The sequence below is a fragment of the Pteronotus mesoamericanus genome, unplaced genomic scaffold (genome assembly GCF_021234165.1).
Source record: "Pteronotus mesoamericanus isolate MK-2021 breed Mesoamerican mustached bat unplaced genomic scaffold, CSHL_Meso_final contig_94, whole genome shotgun sequence".
Classification (NCBI taxonomy): domain Eukaryota; kingdom Metazoa; phylum Chordata; class Mammalia; order Chiroptera; family Mormoopidae; genus Pteronotus; species Pteronotus mesoamericanus.
Genome location: NW_026555285.1, coordinates 51,165,624 through 51,183,069, shown reverse-complemented (window position 1 = coordinate 51,183,069; position 17,446 = coordinate 51,165,624). Strand labels below are relative to the sequence as shown.

General features: G+C 52.7%; 1 protein-coding gene across 1 annotated transcript in view; it reads left to right on the top strand.

Moving 5' to 3' along the window:
• Positions 1-5,852: 5,852 nt before the first annotated feature.
• Positions 5,853-17,446, top strand: part of SOHLH2 (spermatogenesis and oogenesis specific basic helix-loop-helix 2) — a 30,364-nt gene continuing 18,770 nt past the window's right edge. Inside the window, exons 1-2 of the mRNA XM_054586709.1 lie at positions 5,853-5,900; positions 12,160-12,371. Of these exons, the coding sequence (XP_054442684.1) occupies positions 5,853-5,900; positions 12,160-12,371 (260 nt within the window). The remainder of the gene's footprint in view (positions 5,901-12,159; positions 12,372-17,446) is intronic.

Sequence of the window (17,446 nt, the reverse complement as noted above, 5' to 3'; positions counted from 1 at the left end):
AAAACCTTTTTTAAGAACCCAAGTATATTTGGTTTCAGATAATGTAAGTAGTATCCTGGAATTTCTTGTTCTTACTCCCCTGTTTCAGCCTAGTGTTAGAAAGGGACACTTTCCAAGCTGATGAAACCAAAAACAGACGCAACGCCGCTGCGAATGCTGGGGACTGGCTTGGAAACGAAGCAAAGCGAGAGCGCTCTTCCGTGGCGGCGCAAGAATTGCTTTTTGGGTGTGTGATTCTTGGGGGGGGGGGGTTAATTTCTAGGGGAGCCTCCCGTGTAGCTGCCATTTTAGATGTCATTCCAGGCGAGAGCTTTCTGGTGTGTAACCACTGATTACGGAATCAGATAAAAATCAAAGTGGGGCCTTGGGAAGGTCAGGAACGTTGTGTCTCACACAAGATGCAATGGGACGCGAGCGTGCGTGCCCTGGAGAAAATCATTTTAAAATAATCGGTTCATTCTGGACTCAGGAAAATACTCAAAATCTGGAAAGAAGCTTAAAGTTTTTATACTATAATTTCTTAATTTTTAAAGAACTTCCGAGATGCATAACAACCTTCTACGTGGATAATCACAGTTATTTATTTTGCTTTTAGTAGTTCAGGGTATTGAATGACTAGTGGCGGACCTCACATTGTCCAGAATGTGTTCTCATCTTTCTCTCCCAGGTACTCCAAAAATAAGTAATGGATACATCATTATTATTTTTTTTTTAGACCAGCTGTAGGCTCACACCAAAATTGAGGGGAAGATGTAGAGATTTCCCCCTGTACCGCAATTTGCCCTGTATGGTGCACACATTTTTGCCCAAATTTCTGAGGGAAAAATAAGGGTGCGCCTCATACCCAGGCAGCACTAACACGTGGGTGCCCACCACACTGGGCAGATACGGTAACCGCTCAACCGCACGCGTGCCCGGCCCCCCCACCCCGCCCCTCTCGCCGGGACGAGCCTACACTGGCTCACCTTCACCACCCCAAGCCCACCCTTTACCTTCCGTTCCCTCCTCGTGGAGCCCGTCCCGCGCGTTTGGCCAAGCGCATGGTTACACGCGTCCCTCCGTGTCGCATCACACAGGGTCTTCCCCCCGCCCTTGACCCCCGCCCTCCCGTCCCGGGCACCACCGACGTCTTCACTGTCTCCGTACCTCGCCTTTTCCAGGAGGTCACACAGCTGGGGGCGCGCGGTGTGGATGGAGCCTTGTCGGGTTGGCTTCCTCCCCTCAGCCCCGTGCACTTGGGGTTTCTTCGTCTCTGTGCACGGCTTGCTAGTTCATCTCTTCTTGGTAGAACAGCCCCTTGCCTGGAGGCGCCAAAGTTCGTCTGTTCACTGACTAAGGCACATCTTGGTCACTTCCAGGTTTTGGCACCTGGGAATAAAGCTGCTATAAGTAAATGTCCATGGGCAGGACTTTATGTGGACTCAGGTTTTCAGTTCCTTTGGGTAAATAGCAGGAACAGCAATAGCTGGGTCACAGGGTAAGAGCGTGTTTGCTTTTGTAAGAAAACTGCCAAACTGTCTTCCCGAGCGGCCGCCGCATCTTCCCCGCCTGCCAGCCATGAGGAGCGCTGCTGCTTGTCCGTGGTCGGGGCTCCGGCCGTTCCGATCGGTGTGCAGTGGCATCTCGTCGTCGATTCAATCTGGATTTTCCTGATGACAGGGTGCGGGACATCTTCTAATATCCTCATGTGTCATCTCTGTGTCTTCTTTGGGGAGGTATTTGTTAAGGTCTTTGACCCTTTCTTTAATTGGGTTGTTTGTTGTTGAGTTTTAAGTGTTCCTTGTATGTTTTAGATGATAGTCGGGGTGTGTGTGTGTGTGTGTGTGTGTGTGTGTGTATTTTCTCCCTGTCTGTGGCTTGTCTTCTGGTTTTCTTGATAGTGTCTTACACAGAAGTTTTTAACTTTAATAAAGATCATCTTCCATATTATTTTTTTCACAGACAGCATCTTTGGTGTTACCTAAAGTCGCCCAGGTTTTCTCCTCTGTCATCTTTCAGGAGTTTTATAGTTTTTCATTTTACATTTAGGTCTGTGATCCATTTCGAGTAAATTTTTATGGGGCTGCAAGGCATGTGTCTAGATTCATTATTTTTCATAACAATGTCCAATTGCCTGGTACTCTTACAAGGCTACTTTGTTCCCTTTTATCACCTTCTCTACTTTGTCAAAGATAAGTAGACAAAGGGTCTATTTGTCCTTGTGTCTGGGGGGGGAAAAGGGGGGATCTAAATCTGGGCTCTCTATTATATTCCATTGATTCATTTGTCTATTCTTTTGCCAAAGCCACACTGTCTCGATTCCTGAAGCTTTACAAAAGTGTTGAAGTTGATTAGCACAAGTTCTTCCAGTTTGTTCTTCTCCCTCAGTGTTGTGTTGACTATTTTGGGTCTTTCGCCTTTCCATATAAACTCTGGAATTAGTTTGTTGATATCCATAAAATTACTCTACGGAATTTTGATGGGGATTGCATGCAACCTGTAAATCAAGTCGGGGTGAACTGATATCCTGACAGTATTCATGAACATGGGATAGCTCTCCCTTTATTTAGTTTATTTATTTGATTTTATTCATCGTAGTTTTGTAGTTGTCTTCATACAGATCTTGTACGTACTTTGCTGGTCTTATACCTAAGGATTTCATTGGGTTGGGGGGGGAATGCTAATGTGAATGTTACTATGTTTTTAATTTTCAATTCTACTTGTTTTCCTGGTTGGTGGATAGGAAAGTGATAAACTTTTATGTCTATTAACCTTGTATCCTACAATCCTACTGTGATCATTTATTTTCTTGAAACCGACCCAGTGTAGCCTCTCCCGTTGGTGGGACTTGCACTGACTTTCCCCCGGAGCAAGCTCGTGTTTGGGGGGGCGGGGGCGCTGGCCTTGGTAGCACTGGCACACCGAGCGCTGCGGCGCGGAGGGCCGCCTGAGAGCGGCCGGCCGTGCGGGGAGGCAGGGACAGCCGAGCGGAGCCAGAGCCGCGGCTTCCCGGCCATGTGCTGTGTCGCTGACGTTATTTTTAGAGACCAGACCCTGCTCTGTTTTAGCTGACCTACTTATCCTACTGATACCATTTTTTAAATTCTATAGATTACTAACAAGTATCTAAGAGAGAATAAATACAGTTTCTAGGGAATTCGCTGTTTCAGGAGAGGGTCGTGAGCTCGAGAAGGCGATGTGCTTGGCGGAGATTTCAGTCAGCTGCTGTTGTCTTGTCTTTGTTTCTTTTAATAGATTCAGCGGCCACATCCTCACCGAGAAGAGCCGCGTCGACGTCGACGTGGAGAGTTTTACATTCAGCGTGTAAGACTACGAGGAACACTGGAATTGCTGAAAACGACGTCAGGAGGGGGATGAAGAGTTTAAACCAGGCTGACTGCGCGCCCGCTGCTCAGCTCCAGCTGTTTGTGATGACGGCGCAGCGGGAAGGGGTCGGAGCTTCCAGAACTGTACTGCGTGGCCTGTCCTCTCCTTCCCCGGGCCGTCGGCCTTCCTGCTCGTTCTACCACCTACCTTGTTACACGGGTCGTAACCACACGCCCTCATGCCGTATAATTACCTGGCACGCGTGGCCTGTGGAGCCGGCCTACCTGGGTTCCAGCCCCAACCACACCAGGGCCAGCTGTGTGTCTTTGGCGCCTCATCCAGAGCCGTTCCTTTGTGTGAAAAATCCCCTTCCTCCGTGAACATTAAGAAAATGTCCCTGTTTGTACCTCCATAGTACCACCTAATGGTTCGTCAAGTAATGGAGGACCGCTGGACCTCATATTCCAAACACAGTGCAAACGTGATGCTTTAAAGCAGGCTGTCCAGCCTCCAGGCGCCTCTAGGCCGCACTGGAAGGAGAAGCGTCGTCTTGGGCCACACGTGAAATACATTGCAACACGTGATCACAAAAAAAATCTCACCGTGTTTTCAGTGCATTCACAATTTTGTGTCGGGCCGCATTCACAGCGACCCTGGGCTGCGTGCGTGTAGGCATGTGTTTAAATACCTACACTGTAAACAGGCTGAGGGTTGAACACCCCTGTTTACAGTGTAGGTATTTAAATACTGAATTCAGTACATTGTTAAATAGAAAAGCAATGGACGTGTGTTAATGCTCCGGCTTTCAACTTCCGTGGTTATAGCCCTTACGAGAACAATCTCCGGGCCTCAGGGTCTTTCAGAGGGAAGGGTAGTTAGGCCATCTCTAGGGCCCCGTCGAGTTCTAAATTTCTGTAACTCTGAGAACAAGCCAGGGAAGCAACAGTGTGGACACAGTGCTTATAGATGAACAGTTCTTTACAATAGCTGGGTGGAAAATTCCTGAGCATTTCAAGCATAGGCTCTTGATAAGAATTCCTTTGAACAGGCCATGTATAATGTATTACTTTATAGAACTATTCAGGGTATATGAATAGCATGAAAAATACACAATTCTTATTTAATTTTTTTGGAAAATAATGGAAAGCATCATAATTTCAGGTGACCCAGGAGCTATCTTCTAAGAGATGATTTGAAGTGTCCATTTTGAGTGCAAGTTTTAAGTATATTTCTCTGTGGAGAATGACTTGTCATATTTAATAATTCATAGTATTCAGGTTTCCATCAAGAGCATAAATGGCCTATTTTTACTCTTGGGACCCAGGAAGAAAATCCATCTGCCCGTTTGTCTCTAATGATACAAATGAAGATGATTCGAGAGCATTCAAGGTGACAGAGATGGGAAAGTACTAAAATACTTAATTTGGTTCTTGATGAAGCTTGGGTACAGAAGAGGTTTATTCTTTTTTTTTTTTTTTTTTTTTTTGCTTCCTGCTGCAAAGGTATGGCTACTTCCACTCAGTCTGGAGGTAGGAGCCTGCAGCACCTCAGGAACGTCTTGGTCACTATTAGCATCGGGGCTGCTGGGACGCAAAGCAAACCCGGTTACCCCGGAAAATGCGCCAGGCGACCCCCATCCCCCAACCCCACCCTGGGCCGGGGCGTGGCTTCGTCCCTGTGGATGCCCAACCTCACTGCCTCGCATCTGTGCGGTTCCTCTCAGTTCCCGATTAACTGAAAAAGCAATGCCCGTATCTTGCCGTGGATAATGTGCACTTTTTTGCCCAAATATTTGGGCAAAATTCTGTATCTACGTGTTTTTAATTCTTTTATTAATGCTGATGCATTAAAAGTGTAACTCTAGAAAGTAATAATGATATCCATATGCAAAATAATGCCGTAGAATACGATAATTGGTTTTGTTCCTAAATATAAACAATACAATTTAAAAAACGAAAGATTATTTTCCTCCCTGAAAGTCTGGGCCAAAAACATGTGTGCGCAGTATATACGGCTAAATACGGTAAATAACCCACATTCGTATCTATTGAAACGTGTACATTTACTTCCAAAAATAACATAGAATGACCTCATCAGAAGTTTATCTGCACCTTTTCCTGACAATAAAACCACACAGAACCACAGGAATAGTTTTGCAGGCTCTCAGGGTCGGCTTCAGGCCCCGGAGCACAGAACCTCCTGCTCAGGAAACAGGGCCTTTGCCCTGACAGAGGGGCTGTGGGTGGTTCAAGGGAGACCCAGGCCGGTGCGAGCCTCTCCGGGGACCCGCCGGTGACAGGGCGGGACCTCCAGGGTCCTGGGGCGGCCCTGCCCGCGGGGCGCGCCCATCGCCAACTGTCTGCCCCGGCGCCCAGGCCTGGCCCGCGCGGCGGGTCCCTTTAAGGCGGCGGCGCACGCGGCGCCAGGTGGGGGCGCACGCGGCGCAGGTGCGCGCCCCGGGCCATCCCAGCGGTCGGCGCCGCGGCCCGAGCTCCTCCTGTGGGGAGGCCGCCCCGCACCGGGCACGTGGGCCGTGGGCAGCGGGCATGGCCGCCTCAATTAGCGGCCGGGAGCCCGACCGAGTCGCCGGGCAGGTAAGAAGCAAGAGGCGAAGGAGCAGGAAGGGGAGGCAGCTGCGCTTATAACGCCCGCGGGCCTGGGCGTCTCTCGTTCTGGGGATGGGCCCGGGGTCTCAGCGAGGCGGCGGGGTCGGAGCTCCCGGGCCCCTGCCCGCCTCGAGGTGGGGGACCCGGCTGAACCCCGTCAGGAAAGCGGCCGCAAGAGGAGGGGGGTGACGGTTTTATGGGGAAACCCCCTGCAGCCCGACATGCGCTGCACTTAACACGAACGGCGGGCGGAGGCCACTGGGAGTCAGGGAGCCTGGAGCAAAGTTGTTAGGTATTTGGGGCTGGCGGCCGGGCAAAAAGTGACTGCCAACTTTTAGCTGGACTATAGGACCGTGTATGGGACCGAGGAAAGCGTGCCTTCAGCCTTCCTGTGGCTGCCCGAGCCCGCGTGTCGTCCTCAATCCGCTTCCTGGCGTGGCCGCGAAGCGCCGTAGCCCCGCGCGCGGGCCAGCCAGGTGCGGGCGGCGACCGCCCCCGCGAAGCCCCAACGCCCGCGGGCCTCTTGGGAAGCAGCGTATTTCCTACCCCCGCAGCGGCCGCACAGTCCCTTGTGAGGCTGGCTCAGTTGGAAAGGAAAGGCGGTTATCAGCCCGGGCGGAAGAGCCGTCACCCACCCCAGCAAGCGGGGCGCACGGGCCGGCTCCCTTCCCATTTCTCAGGTCTGGGTGGATACGCGTGAGAGGGAGGCCCTTGGGCCGGGGTGAGGTGGTGTTGCCTCGTACAGCATCCCGCCCATTCCATCCCCTCGGTCTTTGGGAACACGCTTTCTGAGCGGAATTGGCCGCCTTGGGAAGTGGGCCGGCGTAGCGGGTGTTCTTCACTCGTTCAAAACGGAGGTGCCTGTTTAAACGCAAAGGGAAAAAGAGTAGTTTGTGGTGCAGGGTTAGGCCAAGCCGCCCAGAATGGAGCGCTGAATAAAGGGTCTGATTATCTAGTCGGAGGTACGTAATCGTGGTTTTCCGCTCCGAACGCAGCCTGGAGCCCCACGCGGGCCTTGTGTTCTGCTTGGAGAGCAGCGCGCTCCGGCGCTCTCTGCACCAGAGCTAAGCCCCTGGACTCCTGGGGACCCAGGGAGGCGCCCCGCCGCCCGGTGGGTGCAACCGCTGCTCCAGCTGCTCCCGCTGTGCCCGGTGCCACGAGTGACATAAATAACAACTCACAAAAGTGGGGGAGCGATGGGCTTGCAGTAGGTCAGCACCTGCTGGCACTGATTAAGAACTTAGCCTGGGGCAGGTCGCCAGCGGAGGGCCAATGCACTCGGGCCCAGACTGTGTGATTTCTGAAACCCCAGGGAGTGGCCCCAGAGCCTTGGTGACCAGGGTGTCGCGTGAGGCAAACGGCCGGCCCGTACGAGGCCTGCACCAAGGGGTGGGGAGCGTTTGTTCCTGAGTGGCAGGACTTACAGATAGTTTTTATCTTCTCGTTGGGCTTTTTCGAACTTCCCAATATTTCCCAATGACGGCATATCGCTTTTATTTATTTTTTTAAAAGATGCGGTAGGCAATAGAAACAAAAACATTTTTCTGCCCGAGGCGGCCTGGCGTCGGCTGGCGTCGTGCTCCCAGGTGGACATCTGCCCTGTGCTGAAGGGCGGGTCTCCGGAGCCGCCCAGCCCGCCAGCTGCGTTCACTTGCCGTCACTGTTCTCGTCCGCGGGCCTTCTCCTCACCTGCGTTCGCATTGCGCCGTCAGCAAGGCGCCTCTCCCTGAACAGGTGCTCTGCTTTAGGTTGATGAGAAGCTGGCCAAGTAATGTGGGCCACCTTGGGAGAGGGGGCCGGGCCGAGTTCTCACTGGTCCCATCGCCGGCGTCCAGGTGAGCCGGGGCACTGGCTTTGCGGGGCGGGAAGGACGCTTCCTCCCGAAGCTGCTTTGGCCCCTGTCCCCTCCGCTCTGGCGCATGGCGCTGCAGACTCCCGATGGCCCACAGCGCAGCGGGCTGCTGGGCGGCGCGCTCCCGCCTCTGGGTTTGTCCCTGCTCCGCAGGACCCCGGTTCTGGCCTCGGCTCCGGGGAAATCTGGCCGAAGCCTCCCAGGCCACAGGGGCTCAGAGCGCTGGCCGCTGGCGTCTCTCGCGCAGGACGCGCCGTGGCTCCCCGCAGGCCCACGCTCCCGAGCCCCGGGGCTGTCCCTGCTGCCTGAGGCGGGCATGCTTGCCTCTGTAGCTCTTCCTGTCCGCTTCCCCACCGAGGTCCGGTGGCATTTGCTGTACGCTGTTACTCGCGCTTGGTGCTGCTTGAGAAAACGTGGCGACAGCTACTACCTACAACGCCCCGAACACACATTGCTCCCTGAAACAGCCTTGAGATGTGCTCTCATCCCCACACGAGTATCTGCTCCAAGTCTCCAGGAGGTGGCTGAACTAGGGGGACTGACCCTGGTCCGTGGCTTGAATGCCTCTGTCCCCACATCTGTTCCCACTGCATCAAGGTGTTAAAACAGGGGTTCTGGTAGCAGCTTCAGTGGGCCTGGGGCTCACGTGCTCTTCTCTGTGGGCTCTGAGGTTGGGTGCCATGCTCAGAAGGAGAGGAAAAGCCGGCTGGAACGGAAGCCATACAACGGCAGGGACCTTGTCCGGTTGTCCGCCCTCTGTTCCCAGCACAGCGTCTGCCCTGAGGTGGGGCCTCCGTGATTGTCCGCAGGGACAACACACAGATTTCAGCCACACTGAAGCGGAGGCCAGCGACGGGGTCTTTGCAAGGAAAACAAGCCTTTCGCGCTGAGCGCTGCAGCCCCGGACAGCCTGGCGTGCACCTGTTCCTTTAGTGCAATTATTAATAGCAGCCCGTTGCATTCTCAAAGGGCCTCAGTTTGGAAGGGAACTTCAGGGGTCACCCATTAAGCAGGCGATTCAGCAACACAACTGGAATCACTGCTTTTGTGACCGCTCGTGAATGACTGTTTTCAGGGCTTAGCGCTGGTTCACGAGGAGCGCACTGGTCCCGAGGACACCCCGTGTCACGCGGCGATTTGCCGGGTCCGCCCTGCAAGCGTCGAGGTGGCTGAGGGCGCCGCGTGGCTCCTCAGGGGCACCGGGAGGGAGGGCGGTTTTTACAATGAAAGGAAACGCTGTACAAGGCTGCCCCGCTCCCCGGGGCCAGATGTCCTCTACAGGAGAGGTCCCAGATTTCAAAGCTCATTGTCACGCTGTCGTCTTAAAACAAAGGATATCTGAGGGAAGTAGGAGGGGGTGAGACAAGGGACGTGGTGTGAAAGGCCATCCAGGAGTTTGAATTTTTATCCTGTTTTAAACAGGGTGGGGCGGGCGGGTGAGATCCGCTCAGGACGGCGAACGTGGCACATCCGTGTCTCCGTCCACCCAGGCTCCATGGCAGGACGCGTCTACACGTGTCAATACTGTGGGGGGTCCATGGGGCAGATTCCAAATTAAAAGTCAAGGGGGACAGAGCAACAAGTGCAATGCACAGTCCTTAATGGGATCTTGCTGTGAACAAAACAGCTCTTCTGTGAACACACAGAAAAAAAAAATCCACAGGAAAACTTGACATTTAGAAAGCAGATAGGTTCACATTGCCACTAAAACAAAAGGAGAAAAACCGCAGCTTCAAAGAGGCGAAGAGAAGAAATGAGCGGTCGGACGATTCCCGGGACGGGTCGGGGGAACCGTGGCCGCAGCCGGCGTGGAAGGCGCCGGCGAGGAGCGGCTGCACGCAGCCCGCCTGGGCCCGTCCACCCGCGTTTCTTCAGCCCCTCGGCTCGCCCTGCTCGCTCCTGATGCAGCGGAGCCGCGGCGCCTCTCTGTCCAGGATGAACCCCAGGAACTGCTCGTTCCGAGGACAGGGCGCTGCTGTGTGCAGGACGTGGGTCCCCGGGGTTAGTGGCCTGCGGAGCTCGGTCGCCGGAAAGGGCTGCGGGAAAGGCCGCCCTGGAGGAGGGCAGCAAGGGACCGACTTCCAGGGTGAAGCCTGCTGCTTCCTGACGCAGAGCCAGGCTCAGCCTCCGCGCCCCAGCCTGGGCTTCCGTGGTTCCGCCCACTCACACCCAGGTCACAGTCCGCGGTCCCTGTAAAGGGGCCGGTGGTGGGGAAGCCCCCACGCAGGAGGGACCCAGAGCCAGAACGGGACTGTGGGCGTATAGGACCCCCTGAGCTAGGGAGGAGGGAAGGGGCCTCAGAGGGTCTTTGCAGGAGGATGGGAAGGGCTGTTTGTTGACTTACGGGGGACAGCCGTTCTGGCAGGGGTGAGGCAATACGTCCTGGTGGTTGGACTTGCATTTCCCTGATGCTTACGTGGGCCGTGTGCAGGTCCTCTTTGGAGAAATGTCTATTCAGGTCCTCTGCCCATTTTTTAATTGATTTTTTTGGGGGGGATGTAAAATTCTATGGGTTTCTTATGTTTTGGATATTGACCTCTTACTAGATGTATTATTGGCAAATACGTTTTCCGTTCGGTAGGTTGCCCTTTCATTTTGTTGATGGTTCCCTTTGCTGTGCCAGAACTTTTTCGTTGGATGTTGTCCCATTAGTTTATTTTTTCTTTTGTTTCCCTTGCCCAAGGACACATATTCAAAGAAAAATATTGCTAAGAGTGATGTCAAAGAGTTTATTGCCTATGTTTTCTTCTTAGACGTTTTATGGTTTTGAGCCTTCCATTGAAGTCTTTAGCCCATTTTGAGTTTAGGCTCCTGTATGGTATAAAAAGGTGGTCTTGTTTCATCTTTCGGGCATGTGTCTGTCCAGTTTCCCAGCACCACGTTACCACACTGTCTATCCTTGTCTCCTTTGTCGTAAATTCATTGAGCATTTAGGTGTGGGCTTATTTCTAGGTTCTTGACTCTGTTCTGTTGATCTCTGTGTCTGGTTTTATGCCAGCACCTTGCTGTTTTGATTACTATGGTCTTGTAGTATAGTTTGATATCAGACAGCATGATACCCCCAACTTGGTTCTCCTTTCTCAGGATTGCTGTGGCTATTTGGGGTTTTTTGTGGTTCCATATACATTTTTGGATTCTTTGTTCTAGTTCTATAAAAAATGCCATTGGTATTTTGGTAGGGATTGCATTGACTCTGTAAATCACTTTGGAGAGTATGGGCATTTTAAGGAGGTTAGTTCTTATCGATGAACATTGTATGCTTCCAGTTCATTTGTGTTTCCTTCAATTTCTTTCTTCAGTGTCTTATAGTTTTCTGAATACAGGTCTTTCTGAGTATGTCCTTGGTTACATTTATTCCTAGGTATTTTACTTATTTTTTGGTACAATTGTAAATGGGATTGTTCTTTTAATTTCTCTTTCTGATAGTTCATTACTGGTGTATACAAATGCAACCGATGACTGAATATCAATTTTGAATCCTGCTGCATTACTGTAAACAAAGACAGTTTCACGTCTTCCTCTTCAATTCAGATGCCTTCGTTATTTATTTTTTGCCTGATCACTGTGGCTAGAACTTCCAATACTATGTTGAAAAATGCTGAAAAAGGCGGTGGAAACGGACATCCCTTTCTTGTTCCCAGGGTTAAGGAAGACGCTTTGAGTGTTTCCTCGTTGCGTTTGATGTTGGCTGCGGGTTTTGACACCCGCGGCCTTTATTATGCTGAGGAATGTTTTCTCCGTCCCCCTTTTCTTAGCATTTTTGTCATGCAAGGACGATGGCTTTTGTCAAATGCTGCTTCTGCTGTGGAGGATAAAACAGAAATAAAAGACGAAGATGGAAATTATGTTTTTCCTAATCGAATGTGCTTCAAGTGTCCCTAAATGGAAGTAAAGAAGGCCTTTGATCCCTTGTATTGAGATTCGAGTAGCATGTACATTCTGTTCAAATAAAGGACTTTACTGGAGTGTTGCTTAGGATTTAGGAATTTGGAGCTTACGCTGTTCTGTGGAATCTGTGTTTCATCAGAATGATTTGGGGGAGTCAAAAAATAGTGTGGGAGAGCCCCCCGTTTGGGTCTGCCATTAGGAAGCAGGTTTTCGAGCCGAGCAGGCGGTTGGGAAACCAGGCCTGAAGGGCCCTGTCTGTTGTTACTGGGATGGGAGAGGGACTTGCAGGAAAGCCTCAGGAGAATGGGACCGGTAGGCAAAACTTTGAAAAACTGGTGCGGCCTTCCCATCCGCCCACGGCCTGCCCTCCGAGGCCTGGGGCCAACAGCCGCCGCCCTGCCGGGGCCTGTACCTGGCCACACAGGTGCCCGGGTCCCCGGGCTGCCTTGGACCTCTCTGCGCCCAGAGGGTCACCCTGGGCTGCTCTGCTTTTTCCTTTTCTTTCAGGTAAAAATAGACGTCTTGCTACTTGGAGATGTCCCCGTTCAGCCCCTGGCCGATGCGGTGCAGAAGCTGTTTTCAAATCTGGCAGAGGTCACCGTGACCGTGGGCGACGTGCCGGGGGCCGCGGCGCTGCTGGCGGAGCACGCCTTCCACCTGGTGTTCCTGCGGCCGGCGTGCGCGGCGGCCGGGGATCTGGCGGCCCCCGGGTCCCTCAGGTGAGCCCCGCGCCCGGGCCGCGCCGGTGGGGTGGCGACTCGCGGAGCCCGGGTCTCTGCGTGCCCCGCCAAGAGGACGCCAGCTCTGCTTCACTTTCTAAGACCAAGGAGAGCGCTCTGGGCCGGCTCTCCGTGCAGGTGGTTTCTATTGCCACTTGGGCATATTAGGAAAACGGTCATTTTCACTTAACTAATCATAGGGGCGGGTGAGGGTGTGGGAATTGATAGTTCATCCGTAGGGGCGGGTGTGGTGTGGAATGCCGGCCCGCCTCCCGCGGGGTCCTTTATAACACCCGTGTCCCCGCAGCGCCCATCTTTTCGGGGTTGGCGCCTCGCTGGAGCAGGTGGGCGTGCAGGTGCGGGCGCAGGTGGGCGCTGCGCTGTGGGCCCGGCAGGTGCTGCCCCTCCCCGGCGCCGCGTTGGAGGGCGCCGCGCCCTGAGGCCGCGAGGCCGGGGCCGCTGTGCGCGGGCCTTGGTTGCATCTCCTGGCGCTGCGGAGGCTCTGCTTCTGCGGGCGCCCCTGGGCTTGGAGACCTGGGGCGGCAGGTGGAGCCAGGGCCCCCCTGCACTGCTCCTTCGGATTCTGAGCCACTGAGGGTGTTTTAAAAGAGGGTTTATGAGAACACTTGACAGAGAAAGTGTGATTGGAGGGAATATTCAAATAATGCAGGGTGTGGCACAAATAACGCCCCTGATTTTTTTTTTATTACAAAATCATAGGCATGTCATTCTGCAACATAACACTATCACGCTCAAGCATGCCATAGGACATTTTAGGTGACATGCTCAAATTAAAAATATAAATTACTTCACCGGTATTGTTACCCTACCAACCACACTCAAGCAGGCGTGCCTTCCGCCGAGCCCTGTATAAGGGCTTCTCAAAATTGTAGGCCAGGCCTCTGCAGACCAAGGAGAAAGTTCAGGGACGATGCCGTGCCCGCGAGAACGCCATGTTAGCGGGAAAGAGAGTGGGAGGCAAAGAAGCCAAAGACACTGAGTGGCTTGTTAAAGAGAAAGAGACGGACAGACAGACATTACTCTGGGTGTTTTGGTTTGGTTTTGGTTTTTTAGAACAGCTGGTCTCCTGCATTGCTTTAGACTTTCAACTGGGAATAGGATCTCTAGACAAACCAGGCAAACGACCTCAAAGTGGATTTCCTGTCCAAAACATGCTGTGAACGGCCCTCCTCCTGAAGATACGCCTATTTTGTTACAGACCTTTAAACCACCTCCTAGAGATAGGGTTCCCCTGGCTGGGGGGTGATATCACATCTCCTTTATGGGGTATTTAGTCTTTTTGGTAACAGCTTTACGGGGGAGGTTAAGCTGGGTGTCCCCGTTCCTACACGACAGGTTACAAAACTGAAGCGGCGAGGACTGGCCTGAGACATGCAGGCTTGTTCTGTCACAGCTCAGACCAGAGCTCTCTCCCTTTCCCTCCCTGTGCTTTCGAAGGGTCTGCGATTAGCTGTCTTCGGCGCGGACGCCCCTTCATCTGGGCCCGTGAGGTTCCCGTGTGCCGGTCCTGGTGCAGACCGCGTGCATGCGTGGCCTGGGAGAGCCGGGAACCGGTCCGCGGGGCCGGCCGCACTCTCCCTCCCAGAGCGCGGTCCTTGCCTAACACTTGCCTCTGCGCGTTGTCCCTCTCTTGGGTCTTTGCTCCAAATAACATAGCTTAAGGTTTCTCGGGGGAAAGAGAAGGCAGGTAAAGGTCCGAGAGGTACAAACATGCAGGTGGTAGGTCTATTGACACTGTTTTGCTGTAAAAGCCTTTATTTAAAAAGAAAAAAAGGATAATGTGTGGAACACACCTGGGTTTGGTTTTCCGTTCTCTCGTGACACTGTGCTCAGTGGCCAGGGTGCCTAGGTCCTGACCAATGGCAGGTACTCAGTGCCTTGCTCTAGGGACGAGGGGGGCGTGGGGGGGTGACGGGGAGATGCCATCCCGGGCAGAGAATGTCTTCTGGCCTCTGTGCTTCTCTCTATCAAGGGACGGTGCCTTTTCAGGAAGCTCCACCCTTCACGAGGGCTCAGAGATGCCCTTTCAAGCAATGGCTCTGTGATGTCCTTTCTGGCCCTCAGAACTCTTAGGAGGTCATGGTTTATGGATTATTAAACCCTTGTACAGCCTGCTGGTGTGTTTAGATCTGTACTTCTTCTTAGGGTTATACATCCTATCGACATAGCGCCCCCTTTAAGAGGCATTTAAACCTTCATCTTTCCAAAAGCGCTACCATGTAATGGCTCAACCGAAGTGAAGAGTCTCGGTTTAGCTTTTTTTTTTTCCTGCTGCATTCTAGATTTTTTCCTCTCTGTTAGAACCTTGTTTTCTAATAGCTCGGAATCTGAATAGGCCCAGAAAAATACACAACTACTTACCTTACTGTCCCCTCTCTCAGCTCTTATGTGCCTCGCAGTGAATGAGGAACCTAGTACAGGAGAGAAGGTTCCAGCTCATTTTAAGCATTATAGCATGGGATCATTTTAGAATGAAACAGAAGCAGCCTCCTTAAAAAGATTCTTACATTTTTATAGGAAAGCTTTTCAGCTTGGAGCTAATCGTTAATTAATTTTAATCATTCATAAAAATATGGGTACTTTGCCCACTGGCATTTCCAACAGTTGTGGTACATCTCAGTCACAGGTTAATATTCCTCATCACTCCCTAATCCATTTCAGTTGGTGAATACTTTTCTTTTTTCTTTTTTTTGAGCCAGCTGAACTCAAACGCTACCCAGTGCTAAAACAGTGTCACGTGGTCTTACGTTTTATGTGGTTGGCTCCACACTTCGGGGGATACATTTGACGCTTGGGTCCGTTCCCAACGTGGAGCCCCACACGAAGAGCAGACGCTCAGTAAGTCCGACACCCCCGACACTGTATCTTCCACAGGCAGGTGCAGAAAACTAAAATGTGCTGCAAGCTCATCCACGTTGCGTGAGTCCTGTCTGAAAGTGTGATTTGCGGCGTCATGAAATGTCTCTGCTGCTGTCACACTGTGACTCTCGTGGGCTCGGAGTGGCCGGAGAGGGACACAGGACGCGATGCCCTCTCTCCGTCCGTAAATCGGGTTTGCTCTGGGTCTCCCGTTCCCCACGTGGGTTCAGCCACCTGATTGGCTCCCTTATTAATGATGTCGCTGAGACAGTCCAATCTTGTGAGCCGCAGGGACCTCGCCAGCTGTTGTGTTATGTCCCGATTCCAAAACATCCTGGACTGGACAATGCAACTCAACTCCCTTGGCCGGTTGGCGTGGCCTGGTCCCCCGAATCTGTGGCAGGAAACACAATACCAACAAAACACGGAGGACTTTGAGTACAAACGTAGCTCTGTATATTGATGGCGAGTATACGTAGGAACTGAGGACGATTCTAGGTCTTGGTCATTTTTGCGTCGCGCCACGTGGTGGGCCGGACCCGGAAAGGCCCGAGCAGACACTCCCCCAGGGCGGCACACGGGGCGGCCCGCCGACCAGGGCCGGCTCCCCGAACGGCACTCCGTTGCACTGCAGGCGCCCTTTGGTGGCCAGCGAACTCAGTGTTTGCAAATCTACGGTAAAGCTCTCAATTTTCTGACTGAAAATAGTTGTTTTAATGAAGTAAGTAATTAGCAAAGAGCATTATTTGCTATGTGCCCAAGAGGTCCTGCCAGGTCAGCCTGGCGGCCGTGGGCCGTGAAGAGAGGATCATGGGTAACTGTACTCAAGAAGGCGACAGCCCAAAGGTGACATTGGCGTTGTCCCTCCAAGTTCTTGTGGCTCGAAAGGAAGGACGTTTAGCAGTTCTTTCCAGCTTCATGGGGACTTCTGCGAACCCTTTGGTCCTCTTACTACATGATAGTTTCCAGAGCTGCTCGGGTAGACGGGGTGCACAGCGGGGCGTGTAAGACTCCATATGATCTCTTTGTTCTCTAGCTGCCAGGGAGGGGCCAGACCTGGGCGTGGGGCGAGACGGGGGTGGGACAGCTGCGATCTCAGCGGCTTCTGGAGCCGGAGGGTCCTGGAGACAGGCACAGACGTGACCTGGGACATCAGAATCCGATGCCGTGCGTGGACGTCACGCAGGAGCATTTAAACAGCGTGTTCTGTGAACGTGAGCAGAGATGAGTTACACAAAACCCGAGGGACGTGCCTGGAGGAGGTGCTCCTCCGACCTCCGAACCAGCAGTTCGGTTTTGGTCCACAGAGGGCGGAGCGGTGTGCGTAGGGGTGTTTAAGGAACATTCATTCACTGGAAAAGGGGCCTTTAACAAGTTGCTTTCTGGTGATCCTGGAAACAAGAAACTCTATTGATTTGTAGAGCATGTGAATGAGCGGCTGAGCCCAGGGCCAGAGCGGTGGATGCTGGGAGCTCTATTGATCGCTGGGCTTCCGTGCCGTAACCATCAGGGTTTCCCCGAGGCCAGGGGAAGTGCTGGGCTGGTCATGTTAAAATGATCGATTCTGTGCCTATGGCAGAAGTCTCAGAATTCCAGTTCTGCCTGAGGTGAAGGCTGAAACTGGAAAGGCATCGGGGCAGACAAGCCTCTGTATCCAAATCTAGCCTCACCTATTTTTGGGGTCAGTAAAATCAATTTATAAAATTTAAAAAAAAATGCAACATTATTTCGAAAAGCAAAAAAAAAAAAAAAATCTGCGTTTAAAAATTCTCTAATGCTCAGAGGTATTTTCACGGAGGGTCATTTACTTACTTTTTGGGAATCGGAAAAGCGCTTTTCGTGTCCAAAGCGGGACGGAGCTGCCCGCCCCGCCTCTCTCGGCGGCCTTCTGCGTGGAGGCCGCTGCCCTCCGCCTCTCCCCCGCCCGGTGGGCGTCCCTGCCTCACACCTCACGCCTTTTCGTCCCTTCATATACTTGACATGCGTCCCTGCGGCGAGCGGCCTCCTCGCCACTCCGTCCGCGTCCCGCTGCCGCGCTCCCCAGCCTGTCCGCTCCTGAAGAGACATCTTTCCCTGTCATCCGTACGTACTCGAATAAATACCTAAGATAAGGAGTCCTAAAAATATCTGCGATACCAATAGTGCCCCTCAGAATGAACAGCAGTTCCTTAATATCGTCAACTCTCCTCTTAAAC